Here is a 15,032-nt window from a genome sequence, read left to right as displayed (position 1 = left end):
CAATTCTTAATAGTGTCTCATATTTTCCTAAGAATATTTTTAAGTCAGACATTAGTATGTTGTTTTATGATGACGTTGCCTTCTAAACTTTACTGTTGTAATATATTTGTCCATCTTTTCATTTTCTGAAGTATCAAGCACCTCATATTCATTCATTCAGTAAAAATCATAGTTACTTTAATGGCATTAACATTAACGCTTTAATATTTGAAATAACCAAATAAATTCATTAAAAATGAAGTCGGAGGTAATTCTAACTTAATTAAATCGTAGTATGACGTTTTAGCACATTCTTGAAGTTTTGTACTTTGCATTTTTAACCCAACTTTTTAAACTCTACAATAAACGACACTTGCACGGGTGTATTTGTAGCAATAGCCAACAATACACTGAATGGATCAAAATGGACTTTTCTTTTATGCCAAAAATCATTAGGATATTAAGTAAAGATATTTTGTAAATTTCCTATTGTAAATATATCAAAACTTAATTTTTGATGAGTAATATGCATTGCTGAGAACTTCATTTGCACAACTTTAAAGGTGATTTTCTCAAAATTTTTTTTTTTTTTTTTGCACCCTTAGATTGCAGATTTTCAATAGTTGTATCTCAGCCCAATATTGTTCTATCCTAACAAACCATACATCAGTGGAAAGCTGATTTATTGATGTATAAAAAGCTCTTTTTGACTCTTTTTGCTGGTTTTGTGGTCCACGGTCACTTATTCATTCATTCAATAAAAAAAAGCCTAGTTACTTTAATGAACATTAAAGGAAGTTGGAGGTTATTCTAACTTTATGAAGTCATAGGATGATGTTTAAGAACAATCCTGAATTACAGTTTAAGTTACATGTGCATTGCATTTCTAAAGCAACATTTTGAACTCAACAATAAATGACTCATTGCTCAACAACAACAACAACAACAACAACAACAATAATGACAGATTTGCAAGTTTTTTCTTGTTCCAGTCAAAAACAAAATATAAACTGTAAAAGAATTCCTGAATCATGCTGATTATTATTATCATTATTATTGTTGTTGTTGTTGTTGTTTAAAAAAAAGAAAAAAGAAAAAAAAAGTTAATTGAAATAAAATTTTAACTTAGTTCAGCTAGTTTCCAAGGTAACATTTTTCATTTAGTTTTAACTTGATGTAATTAAAATAATTGAAATAGAAATAAAAGTTAATAAAAAAAAAAACTATACATATTAAAAGATATATGTGACCACAAAACCTGAAAACTGAATGAATGAGCTTTCCATTGATGTATGGTTTGTTGGGATACCACAATATTTCAAAATCTGTAATCTGGGGGTGTCAAAAAAATCTAAATATTGAGAAAATCACCTTTAAAGTTGTGCAAATGAAGTTCTTAGCAATGCATATTACTAATCCAAAATTGTTTTGATATATTTACGGTAGGAAATTTACAAAATATCTTGAACATGATCTTTGCTTAATATTCTAATGATTTTTGGCATAAAAGAAAAATTTATAATTTTGACCCATACAATGTATTTTTGGCTATTGCTACAAACATACCTGTGCTACTTAAGACTTAAGGTTTTGTGCTCCAGGGTCACATACACATATCAAAAATAACAAAAACACAAAATTACTAATAATTAAATGTAACATTTAATAAAATAAAACCTAATTCAAAATGGTAACAAAAATCAATTGAAACTGAAATAAAAAATTAATAATAATAATAATAATAATAATAATGGCATTAAGAGATTAGCAAGTTTTTTTCTTATTCCAATCAAAAACAAAATATAAATTGTAAAAGAATTCCTGAAGCATGCTGGAATATTCTGAGCTTTCATTGGATTTCTGGAAGGTTGATTATTGTTATCTTAAAAAAAAAAAAAAGTTAACAAATTAAATATTAACTTAAAAAATAATAATAAAAATAAAACAAAACTTCAACTTAGTTCAGCTTGTTTCCAAGGTAACGTTTCTCATGTTCATTTAGTTTAATTCTGAATTAAAATAACTGAAACTGAAATAAAACATCAATAAAAAACTATACATATATTAAAAGATATATATGACCCTGGACCACAAATAAGGTCATAAGGGTCAATTTTTCGAAATTGAGATTTATACAATATCTGAAAGCTGAATAAATCAGCTCTCCTTTGATATATGGTTTGTTAGGATAGGACAATATTTGGAACTATCCGAAAATCTGGAATCTGAGGGTGCAAAAAAAATCAAAATATTGAGAAAATCACCTTTAAAGTTTTCCAAATTAAGTTCTTAATAATGAATATTACTAATCAAAAATTAAGTTTTGATATATTTATGGTAGGAATTTGGAGATCATGGAACACGATCTTTACTTAATTTCCTAATTATTTTTGGCATAAAAGAAAAATCTATAATTTTGACTCATACAATGTATTTTTGGCTATTGCTACAAATAAACCTGTGCTACTTAAGACTGGTTTTGTGCTCCAGGGACACATATACAAATCAAAAATGACAAAAACACAAAATTACTAAAACTTTATTTAAATTTAACAATTGAGAAATCTAAAAATAAAACCAAAGTTGATAAAAATCAACTGAAACTGAAATAAAAAAAATTAATAATAATAATAATAATAATAATAATAATGACATTAAGAGATTTGCAAGTTTTTTCTGGTTCCAGTCAAAAACCAAAATAGAGGATTCCCAAAATCATGCTGAAATATTCTGAGCTTTTATTGGGTTTCTGGAAGGTTTATTATTATCTAAAAAAAAAAAAAAAAATGAAATAAAAAATTAATTAGAAACACACTATACATATTAAAACACATATGTGACACAAAACCTGAAAACTGAATAAATAAGCTTCCATTGATGTATGGTTTGTTAGGATCTGGAATCAGAGGGTGTCCAAAATAAATAAATAAATAAATAAATATTCAAAATCAAAATATTCAAAATATTGAGAAAATCACCTTTAAAGTTGTCCAAATGAAGTTGTTAGTAATGCATATTACTAATCAAAAATTAAGTTTTGATATATTTATGGTAGGAAATTTACAAAATATCTTCATGGAACATGATCTTTACTTAATATCCTAATGATTTTTGGCATAAAAGAAAAATTGTACTGTTGGCTATTGTTATTGTTACAAATATACCTGTGATACTTATGACTGGTTTTGTGCTCCAGGGTCATAAATCAAAAATACCAAAAACACAAAGTAACTAGTACTTTAATTAAATTTAACATAGAATAAAAAAATATAAAAATAAAACCTAATTCCAAAAAAACAGGTATGAATGTGATGCGCCTGACACGAGATGGGACTGCAGAAGGTTTTTCTTTTCACTCTTTATTTTGTCATTTTTATGGATTATATACAGCAGATCATTCATGAAACACATGGCGTGCACTGGAGCCAGGAAACATTAAAAAAAAGAAACTACATTGTATTTATATTAATATTTACAAAATACTTTTCAATAAAAGCCTAGCTTAAAAAAATCATCCCAATATTTTTTTTGTTTGTTTTTCTTTTTTCCTTCAATAAATTAACTACAAGTGGCTTAACTATGCTTGTTCTGGGGTCTCAGTCTCACACACACACACACACACACACACACACACACACATCAAATCCATCGTCAAAGAGCTTCAGTGGAGACATTCATCAATAAGAAAATCATTCTCATCCAGAATCATTAAACTCATCCAGAAACTCTTCTGGAAGAACAAGCTGGAATATTCATATGTAAGATCTCAGACTGCTCATTTAGGAAGGGATCATTAATAAACCCATAATCTGCTGCGAATATTTGGTTACAGCTCCTCTAATCGCATTACACTTCGTTCTCATTCAACGTCTCTTCCTGAAGACCTGAATTGATTTCTGCTTCTGAAGCTCCTGCTAAAGGACGAACGCTTCTGAACCTTCGTTTAAGAGGAAATGAACTCATTTACTGACAATTCATGATGATGTGGATCTATAAGACGTCTCTTCAGCCTCCATAAAGAGGAGAAAATGAGAGGAAACGGAGCCGACGGACAAGGAATGGACGGTAAGATTAACACACGGACACACACGCACATCAGAAGCGCCAACATGACAATAAATTAACCGTCAGGAGTCCAGCTCTACGCAAATCGGTCGACAGAACGGAACTAGCGGGAGACGAGCGACGGAGACGGAGTCTCTAGAACAGGTTGGTCTTGATTGTGTTGGGTTTCCGGTGGAACGAGGACAGGACGCCCGCGAACGGCCCGGCCGCCATACTGTCCGCCGGCTGCCAGGCTTTCAGCAGGTCCTGGGTCTGGACGGCGCCGGGGGTCAGAGCGGCCGCCCCGGCCGAGCCGATGCTGGGCCACGGCGAGCTCTTCAGGCCCTGGTGGATGGAGGGCGAGATGGAGGCGTTGGTGAAGGCGGCCGAGGAGCCCGACACCGGGCTGGGGCTCAGGCTGCTGGTCCCGGGGCTGCCCATGTTCCCGGAGCTGGGCAGAGACGCCGTGCTGTCGGGCGTCGGGCTGCAGGTCGACTCTTTCGACTCGTCGTCCTCGGACGAAGAGCGGTTCTCGCCAGACTTCTTGGCGCTGGAGCCGTTGGCCGCGGCGTTCGCTCCTTTGGAGTTGGCGGCGCGTTCTTGTTTGCGGAATTTGGCGCGCCGGTTCTGGAACCAAACCTGAGGAAGAGCGACCAGCGTGAGCGTTGAAGAACCATTTTGGAAGAACCTTCCAAAGAATCATTTTAGAACATTCTAATCACCTTCATGCTTCATAATGGTTAATTTAGGAAATGTTCATTAAAGGTTTCGTTAAGAAACCATTCTATCAAACGGCTGCAAAAACTGTGATTTTTAAGTGTTTTTTTCCACTATAAATGCTTAAAAATGAACTTCCCAAAAGTGTGTTTTAATAGGTTTTAATACTAATGCCATGGAAGAACCACTTTTGGTTCCTCAAAGAAAAAATGGCTCTGTAAATAATGTGAATAACATTAAAAAAAACTTTTTTTTTTTTACTATAAAGACCTTTTGTACACTCTAAAAAGTTGACAGTTCACTTAACTTATTTTTTCAAATTATTATCATATTATTTACTTAATCATTTAATCACTTTTTACAGTGTAGAATGGAAAGACGTTAAAGGATCTTCATGGAATCATCAATGCCAGTCAAAAACGCTTATGATTTAGAGTGTGGAACCTTTATATTCCACAAAAGTTTTTAAAATCATCTCCACCCTACGAAAAATAAAAATGTCCTGCTTGTTCTATAATCAAACCTGAGCGATGGCGTGCATTTACAGCTCTTCTTCTTGAGCATGACAATAATGTATTCTAATGTAAATATGCCATAGAAGAACCATTTTTGGTTTCTCAGAAAACATTCAGTGAACAGTTCTTAAAAAAAAACACTTTTTTTGTGTGTGAAGAACATTTTAAGCATCCTTTTCCAACCTTATTTTAACCAAGAAACTCTTTTGACAGAAAATGAAAAGATGTTCCTGATCGAATTTATATCTTTAGTAAGTTCTGGAAGAATAAAAAGCAATATTACGGATGATTCATAAACCTATAATCAGTTGTGAATATTCAGCTACAGCTCCTCTAATCATATTACAGTTCTTCAGTCTGAGATTTTTCTTCATTAATGTGACCCTGAACCACAAAACCAGTCATAAGAGTCATTTTTTTTAAATTGAGATTTATACATGAATAAATCAGCTTTCCATTGATGTATGGTTTGTTAGGATAGGACAATATTTGGTTGAAAAAAATGGAATCCGGGGGTGCAAAAAAATCTAAATATTGAGAAAATTACATTTAATGTTCTTAGCAATGCATATTACTAATCAAAAATTAAGTTTTGATATATTTACGGTAGGAAATTTACAAAATATCTTCATTGAACATGATCTTTACTTAATATCCTGATGATTTTTGGCATAAAAGAAACAACGCAATGTACTTTTTGCCAATTGCTACAAATATACCCTAAATATACCCGCAGCAGGGTCACAAATCTCTCTTCCTAAAGACACTGACTAAACGGACAAACGTTTCAGTGTAAGAGAAAATGAAGAACTAATTCACAAACAACATAATTCAAGTTACTGATGTGCATCTGTAAAGCGCTGATGTTTTTGTTAGTGCCTCTTCGTGGAAACATCGAAACCAGTAAAGAAACTTTATTAACCATCAAAAAATTCAAACATTAAAATGTTCTTCACACTAAGAAAAAAAACAGGTCTTTGAGGAACTGTTCACTGAAGGCTTCTCAGAAATAATTCTTCTTTTTAAGAGCGCAGACTGAAAGTAGCTGCTATAAATCAATCTAATAAAATCAGCTAAATTAATTAGATTTGGAAGCGTCTGCGAACAGCGCTGGAGGCAAAAAAGCGAGACAGTTATTCAAATCAGCCCAAATTCAATTGACTTTTTACGCGAATTTCAAAAATATGCCTTTTATAAAACTAGAAACGCGTGTGAACATCGAAAGGATGGATGGAGACTCACCTGGACGCGCGCCTCGGTCAGGTCGATCTTCAGCGCGAGCTCCTCACGCGTGTAAATGTCCGGGTAATGAGTCTCCGCGAAGACGCGCTCCAGCTCCTTCAGCTGAGAACTCGTGAAGGTCGTGCGGATCCGCCGCTGCTTCCGCTTCTCGTTCAGCCCGGACGGGTCCGAGAAGAACTTGTACGGAACTGGAAGAGGAACGAACATGACTGAATTTTCAAGAGGAAAAATATAAGGTTTTAATCATTTGCTTGAGGTGTTTATATCATGTATGATGCATTTATAATTTGTAATTACATATAAATGAAACGCAGAATCGCGCAATTCTGTTTTATTTTGTAGAAGCGCGGCAAGAAAATCAGTGCGTAAAGAATAAAAATGTATAAGATAATCTTTACAGAATGACAGCTTTCCTAAGTGACACAATTTCCGTGAAAATAATAATTCTAGTTTATAAGAACAGGACGAATTCGTTTCTCGTTTCATATCCAATAAACGCTCTGTTTAATCTTAGATCTGCAGGACATAATTCAATTAATTAAGTGAATTTCCGCATCAAATTATATAACATAAATTGATTAAATTAAATAGTTTAACTCTTGGACTCTAGTTTGGGTTTGCAACAGCAAATTTTTAAAGACGACTTTATTCCTTTATTCAATTAAATCATTCAAAACGATCTTTATTCTTTTATTTCATAATTACATAATTCAAAATAAGCTTTATAATTTAAAATGATAAAAAAAAAAAATCACCCTGTTGGTGGATTTCTGGAACTCGGTGATGCGTTTATCAATGGACACCTGCTAAATAAAGCCGCGCTATATATTAAGACTTTAAAGCTGTTTTGTGCGTGTTTTCGTTACTATTTTTCCTCTGTCCGTGTGCGATTCGAGTGCCGTGCGTTACCTGTGGAGTACGGCGCGGGCTGGTGTTCTCTCAGCGCGCCCAGGGTGCAGCTGGCCGAGCCGAGCGGCGCGCAACCCGGGTTGGAGCTGAAGCCGGTCCGGATCGGGTTGTACTGGAACGTGTTGGTCTGACTGCACGAGTTAAAGTCCGCGTACGCCGACGCCTCCATCGCCGCCATGCACGAGTCATACGTGTTCAGATACGAGTAATCCATTTTGTACATGTGGAGGGCGGACGGAGACGCTGGCGGATGCTCCGGGTTCGGGTGCGCGAAGTGTCCGGCAGCGGCGTCAAACTCCAGCGGAAGGCGTAGTTTTCTGGCGGTATCCAGCGCGTGTTTCTCGGTGCCGGTGTTCCGGTGCTCTGCTGCGCCGGGCGGCTCGCGGTGTGTTTATAATAAAGTTGGTGTCCGGGAGACAATGGCGAGGCGGTGGTCTCTGTTTGCATGACAATGTCTCAGCGCTGAACGCCTCCTCCCCTCTGCTCCTCCATGCATCTCTAATGCACCTCCGCGTTAACCCTTTCCATCATCATCCTCCTCCTTCTCCTGGACACTCGACTTCTTTATATTTGCTCGTTGGAAATCTCTTTCTGAGATATCAGACGCGCACGCAAATATAATTCTAAATAAATGACTATTAATGGCTATTAAGACTAATGTCATTAAGGCGAGAATGGGCCAGTTTTCAAGAGCGCATTGGAGCTCATGCTAAATGAATTGCGGGATTGTTTTAGCTTTAATGTGGCTCTGGTGGTAGTGTGAGATGAGCTTTAATTTGATTGCAGGAATAATGGCCTTTATTTAAGACCACGAAGCCCCTTCGAGTTCATCAGGAGGGCCAAACGCACACTTCAGACACCGAATAAAACAAAACAAACGACTTCTGACGAAATATTAATTAACGTCGACTGATTTTGTTGGCTTTATTCGCCGCGTGCTCATCACAAATGACGTCTTGATGGAAACCTGCTGCTCACGATCACGTGCATCTGTTTGCTGTCAGTCACTATTACACACCAGAAGTCTCCTGAAACCATTTTATACGAGTTAAATGTGATGCGCACACACAAAAAATTAAAGAAAAACAAAAATAAGACGAATATTATGCATGCTGTTATAGCCACATTATCTTTGTTTACTTTCTTAGTTTCGTTGAGAAGTGCTAATATGTAATAAAAAAACGATTATAAACATTTAACAAAAATAAAATTCAAATTCGCGCAATAATAAGCGGAAACTTATCAAATTACGCACTAAATGGATTAATATGTAAATACGCCACATTTCAGTCACGTGTGTCATTTTGAGATCACGGATTCGGGTGTTCGTTTGACTTTTGACTTCTGACCCTGTAAGCAGCGGGAACCTGTAACCCGGTTATCCCGGAGCGGCGCGTCACGGTGCATTTGGCTGATTTCGGGTGAGCGGCGGCGGCGCGGATGCGCCCTTCAGACTCCATCCATCAGCGGCCGCATCATCCGCGCCGATTAACGTCTGTACCGGGATGTGACGATAAACGCACGCCTGCAACAAGTCGTCACGGATCCCGAAGCCTTTCAGCGCGAGCACATCACCGTAAACACCTGAGAGGAGCTCCGAGCTCACCTGTGTGTGCGCGAGACGCAGCATCTTAAGACGTACGGAACAGGGTTACGCGCTGAGGCCTTCTTCACAAAACCAGTCTTAAGTATCACGGGTATATTAGTAGCAATAGCCAACAATACGTCGTATGGGTCAAGATGATCAAATTTTCTTTTATTCCAAAAATCATTAGGATATTAAGATCATATTCCATTAAGATATTTTGTAAAATTTCCTACCGTAAATACATAAAAACTTAATTTCTAAATTGTAATATGCATTGCTAAGAACTTCATTTGGACAACTTTAAAGGCGATTTTCTCAATATTTTGCGCCTTTAGATTCCAGATTTTCAAATATTGTCCATCCTAACAAACCATACATCAATGGAAAGCTTATTTACTTTGCTTTCAGATGATGTATAAAAAATTGACCCTTATGACTGGTTTTGTGGTCCAGGGTCACATATGGCATATGAACAAATATTAATTTTAATGAATATTAAATAAATATCAGCGAAATAAAACAAAGAAAAAAACGAATAGACGCGAATTAATTGCCTAAAGTCACCGTTAATTTGGCATTTTAGATTGTAATGGAAAATAAAAGACATGGTAGAAATGGACTGTTTATTATAATTAATTAATTAATTGATATGTATATTCATTTGTTTTTTATAATGCACTGATTTATTGATGTTACATATTATAATTTGATAATATGCTCTACAATCAAATAAAGGTTCTATATTGGCATCAGTGGTTCTATGAAGAACCTTAAACATCCACGGTACCTTTAAAATGCAGAAAAAGTTTAAAATGTTCTTCAAAATGGTTGTTTTAGGAACTGGGGAACCAAAAATGATTCTTCTATGGAATCTCTGCAAAAACACCCTTCTGTAACTCTTATTTTTAACAGTGTATAACGACACCCGACAGTTTGGTTTTTTTATGGATCCACGACTATAAACTTTAGTTTTTCCTCGTAAAATGATCTAAATTGTCAATAAATAAAAACAAGAAAAGAGCTGTGTTTGTACTAGAGAGCATATGTGACTCTGGACCACAAAACCAGTCATAAGGGGACATTTTTGAAATTGAGATTTATACATCATCTGAAGCTGAATAAAAAAAACGCTTTCCATTGACGTATGGTTTGTTATGATAGGACGATATTTGAAAATCAGGAATCTGATGGTGCAAAAAAATCTCCTTTAAAGTTGTCCAAATGAAGTTCTTAACAATGCATATTACTAATCAAAAATTAAGTTTTGATATATTTACGGTAGGTAATTTACTACATATCTTCATGGAACATGATCCTAACGATTTTTGGCACGAAAGAAAAATCGATCATTTTAACCTCACACAATGTATTTTTAGCTACTGCTGCTTGAGACTGGTTTTGTGCTCCACATATGTTCGTGGAGCGGGTGCATGGTGACTTTGAGCCCGTGATTCGCATGGAATCCATGCATCCGTGTGGTTTTTTCTGTCGTGCCACCCGCTGCACGCCCGGCGGCTGTCTTTCAGACGGGTCACCGGAGCCATGCGTCACGCAGACGGGTCGCGTCTCATCCGTTGCCGATCCTTCATCCTCTCTCTCTCTCATCAATCTCCCTCTCTCATTAGCTCAATCTGCATTCAGCAGTGATCGGTCACCGGGAGACGCGCGCCTCGCTTTAATGGGCCGACCATCGGATGCGATTACTGTCAGCCAAACCAAACCAACCCAAACACAATTCAATTAGTCCCGGAGAGCACGAGACCCTCCGCTTTTCATTTCTTTATTTATTTCGTGCTCGGAAAATGCCTTTTTTTGTGATGGCCAAGCAAAATATGAGTGTTTTAAAACTATGGAGAAATTAATGGAGCGCCTCTCGGACGGTAAGTGCACTCATGTTAAGCGCTGGTTAGTGTAACTATCGATCACCAGCGCGCATGCCAGAATCCATCCGAAATAAAAAGCGCCGCGCTGGGCCTGAGCTGTCAATCACGGCGTCTCTCACCCGTCAATCACAGCATCTCTCCCAGACCCCCGCCTGTTATTTACACAAGCGCCATGAATGAGAAAAAGCCTCGTTACTGTTTCCGTTAATCGCCAATGAATTTTAAAGGTGCTGGTCTGGTCGGGTCGGATCGGGATTAGAGCCCATTTTCAAGACAAACACTCGGATTTGAAAGTCAGATGCGAGCGCGGGCCTTTGAAGAGATTAGCGGCTGTGTGTGCGCAATGGTTAACACGGGTGAACCAGGTTCACTTCTCCGGCAAACTCACCCCTGACACCGAGCAGACGGGCCCCGTGTCTCCGGGTCTGACTTCTGATCCAGAACAGATTCCCCTCTGCAAATAAACAACAGAAACAGAAACAGTTTCAGGCCGGATCTGCACCCTACAGATTCCGCAACCGAGATGAAGAAAACTGTTGCGTCCAAACCCAAATACAACAGTTAAAATAATCCACTGAAAGACATTTATTATATATATATATCTGTTCTGTGTTAAGACATTAAACGTTCAATGAAATTAGCAATACGCTTCAGATTCCAAAAGGGTGTTGATGCCATAGAAGAACCATTTTTGGACCCCCAAAGAACATTTCTGAACCATTTCGACAATCTAAAGAACCTTTTTCGACTTTAAAGAACATTTTCTGCATTTGAAAGAAAATGTAAAGAACCTTTATTTTTAGGAGTATACAGTTTGTTCTGTCAAAATAAATAATAAAACCAGTCTTAAATATATAAACGTTTTTATTGGCAGCGCTGGTTCAATCAAAAGCCTTTAACATCCGTTGCACAAAAGGTGCTTTAAATTACTAAAATGTTCTTAAATGTTCTTTTGGGAACCACAATTGCTTCTTTTATGGCATCACTGTAAAAACGAATTTTTAGAGCGCAATAAAAATAATTAGTATCTTCAAAAACAAATTGCACAGCACAAAAAAGCATCGAAAGTTACACTGACTGCGTTTTATTTTATGGTTTATTGTTAAGAAAATAATCCAGTTTTCACTGACAAGCATGCTTTTATTCATAACATTTGAAATAAACCTGCTGGAATTTAATTGGACCCTATAGAAACTATTTCCTAACATTTTCTGAATCATTTTTTGTCGAATCGATTAATTGAAATGCTCACCACAGTGTCTAATAAACCAAAAAATATACACCTATGTTTGACCCAGCACCACAAAACCAGTCATAAGGCTCATTTATTTGAAAATCTGGAATCTGAGGATGCAAAAAATCTAAATATTGAAAAAATCACCTTTAAAGTTGTCCGAATGAAGTTCTTAGTATTGCACATTATTAATCAAAAATTAAGTTTTGATATATTTACGGTAGAAAATTCACAAAATATCTTCATGGAACATGATCTTTACTTAATCACCTAATGATTTATAAATATACCCGTGCTACTGGACTGGTCACATATTGTACTGTAATGCAATATATGAAGTGGTCTTCGTTGCGTTTTAAATATCTGAGGCGGATTTCTGACGATTGCATAATTTTTTACGTTAAACAAACAGGAAGAAAAGAGCCAGTCTCCTACTGACGCACGTTTATGAAACAACAAAAATAGCGTCATGTTCAGTGTTTGCTGCTGGAGTGTGTATAGCGTGTGTGTAGTGTGTCTTGAGTGTGTTGTGGCAGCAGCTGGAGAGGCTGTAATGGGCAGAAGCGTTAATCAGATCAGGGCTCCGGGGCCCCGCGCGCTCAGAGCCCGACACAACCGGCGCTGCGCGGGACCTGTGCAAACTTAATCAAATTACACTCTCCTCTAAACTAATTAGCCGGCAATCTGCCACGCGAGCTGTCCCAGAGCAAGCTTTGAATTAGGCAGAATGGATTTTCCCTAGTCTTTCAAAAAGAGACAGAAGACAGAAGAGAAGCTGCTTGCGCTTTTAGGGCTCTTTTATTTCCCTCTTACGTTCATCCGAGAGGAAACACTGGAGACGCGCAGCACGCGCGTCACCGAGAACGTCTCTGTTTCCAGTGTTGTTTTTGGACATGTGTGGCGCACAGATGTTCTTGTTGAAATATCACGGTGAATGATGGGAACAGTAGCGTTCTGTTACAGCAGCAGGTAACAGACACCTGATATCAGATCCGCCCTCAAACACTAATGCACTCAACCTCGCATATGCGCTCAGACGCGCTGCAATTAAGCAATAGGCGTTTTGTTGCTTTCATACAACAGCTTTTGCACAAGAAAAATATTAAGCGCGCAATGCACAGATACTATTTTAAAAAGCGTAGACGGAATGCATGAGGGCAGGCTAAAATATCGCAACCCAGCCATGCAAGAAACAAGAACGCTTCAAACAAAAGCGCTGATTGCGCAGCGAGTGAGCGACAAACTGGAACGCGCCCATTCACAGTCAGCAAAACTGTCAACATGGCAAGTGAACGATATGATAAAACAGAACGCTCACGTTATTCGCCAGCAAATATGACAGAATAGAACGTTCACACCATCAGCGTCAAAACAAAACGCTCTCATCACCATCAGAAATCGACAGTACAAGCAAATAACGTACAAATAGAACGTTTGCATCGTCCGCTGAAGTCAAGAACAGAACTTCCACATCTTCTGTTTTGAAGCTTTTTCACTGAGGAATGCATTGAACATAATAAATAAGCTTTCCATTACGATGTATGGTTTGTTGGGACAGGACAATCTTTAAAAATCTGGAATCTGAGGGTTCAACAAAAAACTAAATATTGAGAAAATCATCTTTAAAGTTGTCCAAATGAAGTTCTTAGCAATGCATATTACTAATCAAAAATTACTTTTTGATATATTTATGGTAGGAACTTTACTAAATACCTTCATGGAACATGATCTTTACTTAATATCCTAATGATTTTTGGCACAAAAGAAAAATCATTTTGACACTTACAATGTATTGTTGGCTATTGCTACAATTATACCTGTATTACTTAAAGACTAATTTTGTGGTCCAGTGTCACATATAGTCGTAGTTCGCAGTGTAAACACAACTGTTGATTTGTACAGAAAAAACAATTTACACTTATAAAGCAATATGCAAACATAAAAGAATAAAATCAATCGACAAAATCTAACTTTTTTGTATCTCTCTCTATATACATATATTTTTGTACAATCTATTAAAAATGTTCTAAAAACATTCAAAAAAAATTTCTTGGCAATTCAGACATTAAGGGAATGTTTCATTGTATCATTTTGCAGACATTATAAGAACGTTACATTTGAATGATCTCTGAAGATTCTGAAACAAGTAGCAACATTTAAAAAATGTTCAACTGAAATGATACAATTGTGCTAATGTTTTGAAAGCATTATAGACTAGGTAGCACTGAATGAACGTTCTATAAACATTACTAGAATAACATCTGTTCATGACAAAGTTGTGAGAAGGTTTTCTGTAATCTGGGATAGTGATGGAGACACAGAAGCGGGACGTGCTGTATCTGTCTGTCTCTCGGCCGCTCAGTGTAATTTCTCATCTCTCAGATGCAGAGCTACAGGACTGTAAATGGTAAATCAATAATTCTCTCTGTTCCTGCAGGTTTGTCCGGGGGGACTCGAGGAGAAGAGAGAGACGAGAGAGCAGCAGCCGTTAAAAGACACGGACACACACGTTAATGGACGAGAGACGTTCACGGCTGCGTGTGTGTGTGTGTGTGCGTGTGCCGGATCAGTTCAGACTCTGATAGAGGATCATCATTACACGCACACACACACACACACACAGTCATTACCATGAGTGTGTGTGTGAGACAGAGTAATGAAAGCTGTCTCTCTCTCTCTGTGTTTATAATTGAATTGGACTGTTTTAGAGGCTGAAGGAGATTTTCTCAGTAACCTGAGATCTGCTGCTGCAGCATCTTCTCAAATACACCTCCACTCTGTCCAACACTCATTCACTTCTCAATTCACCCTTCTATTGTTCTCAAATAGACTTCTAAAACATCAGACCTCTACAATATCTTTCAACTTTGCTTTTCCTCTCTTATCAACGCTTATTTTTATTCTTTCACTTAGATGAACAT

General features: G+C 37.0%; 1 protein-coding gene across 1 annotated transcript; it reads right to left on the bottom strand.

Annotated features, from left to right (window-relative positions):
* Positions 1-3,260: 3,260 nt before the first annotated feature.
* Positions 3,261-8,596, bottom strand: phox2a (paired like homeobox 2A). Its single transcript, XM_051130022.1, has 3 exons — positions 7,407-8,596; positions 6,498-6,685; positions 3,261-4,662 (listed from the first exon to the last, which is right to left on the bottom strand). The coding sequence occupies exons 1-3, from the start codon at positions 7,627-7,629 to the stop codon at positions 4,180-4,182; spliced, it is 894 nt and encodes a 297-aa protein (XP_050985979.1). The 5' UTR covers positions 7,630-8,596; the 3' UTR covers positions 3,261-4,179.
* Between the last annotated feature and the right edge of the window lie 6,436 nt (positions 8,597-15,032).

The sequence above is a fragment of the Labeo rohita genome, chromosome 15, assembly GCF_022985175.1.
Source record: "Labeo rohita strain BAU-BD-2019 chromosome 15, IGBB_LRoh.1.0, whole genome shotgun sequence".
Taxonomy (NCBI): Eukaryota; Metazoa; Chordata; class Actinopteri; order Cypriniformes; family Cyprinidae; genus Labeo; species Labeo rohita.
This window is presented reverse-complemented; position numbering and strand designations above follow the sequence as displayed.

Excerpts from the sequence above, each read along its gene's own strand:
- phox2a (XM_051130022.1), bottom strand. The coding sequence starts at position 7,629 with ATGTACAAAATGGATTACTCGTATCTGAACACGTATGACTCGTGCATG. Across the intron at positions 6,686-7,406 it reads GCCCGCGCCGTACTCCACAG|TTCCGTACAAGTTCTTCTCG; the intron begins GTAACGCACGGC and ends TTCCTCTTCCAG. Across the intron at positions 4,663-6,497 it reads TGACCGAGGCGCGCGTCCAG|GTTTGGTTCCAGAACCGGCG; the intron begins GTGAGTCTCCAT and ends GCTCTTCCTCAG.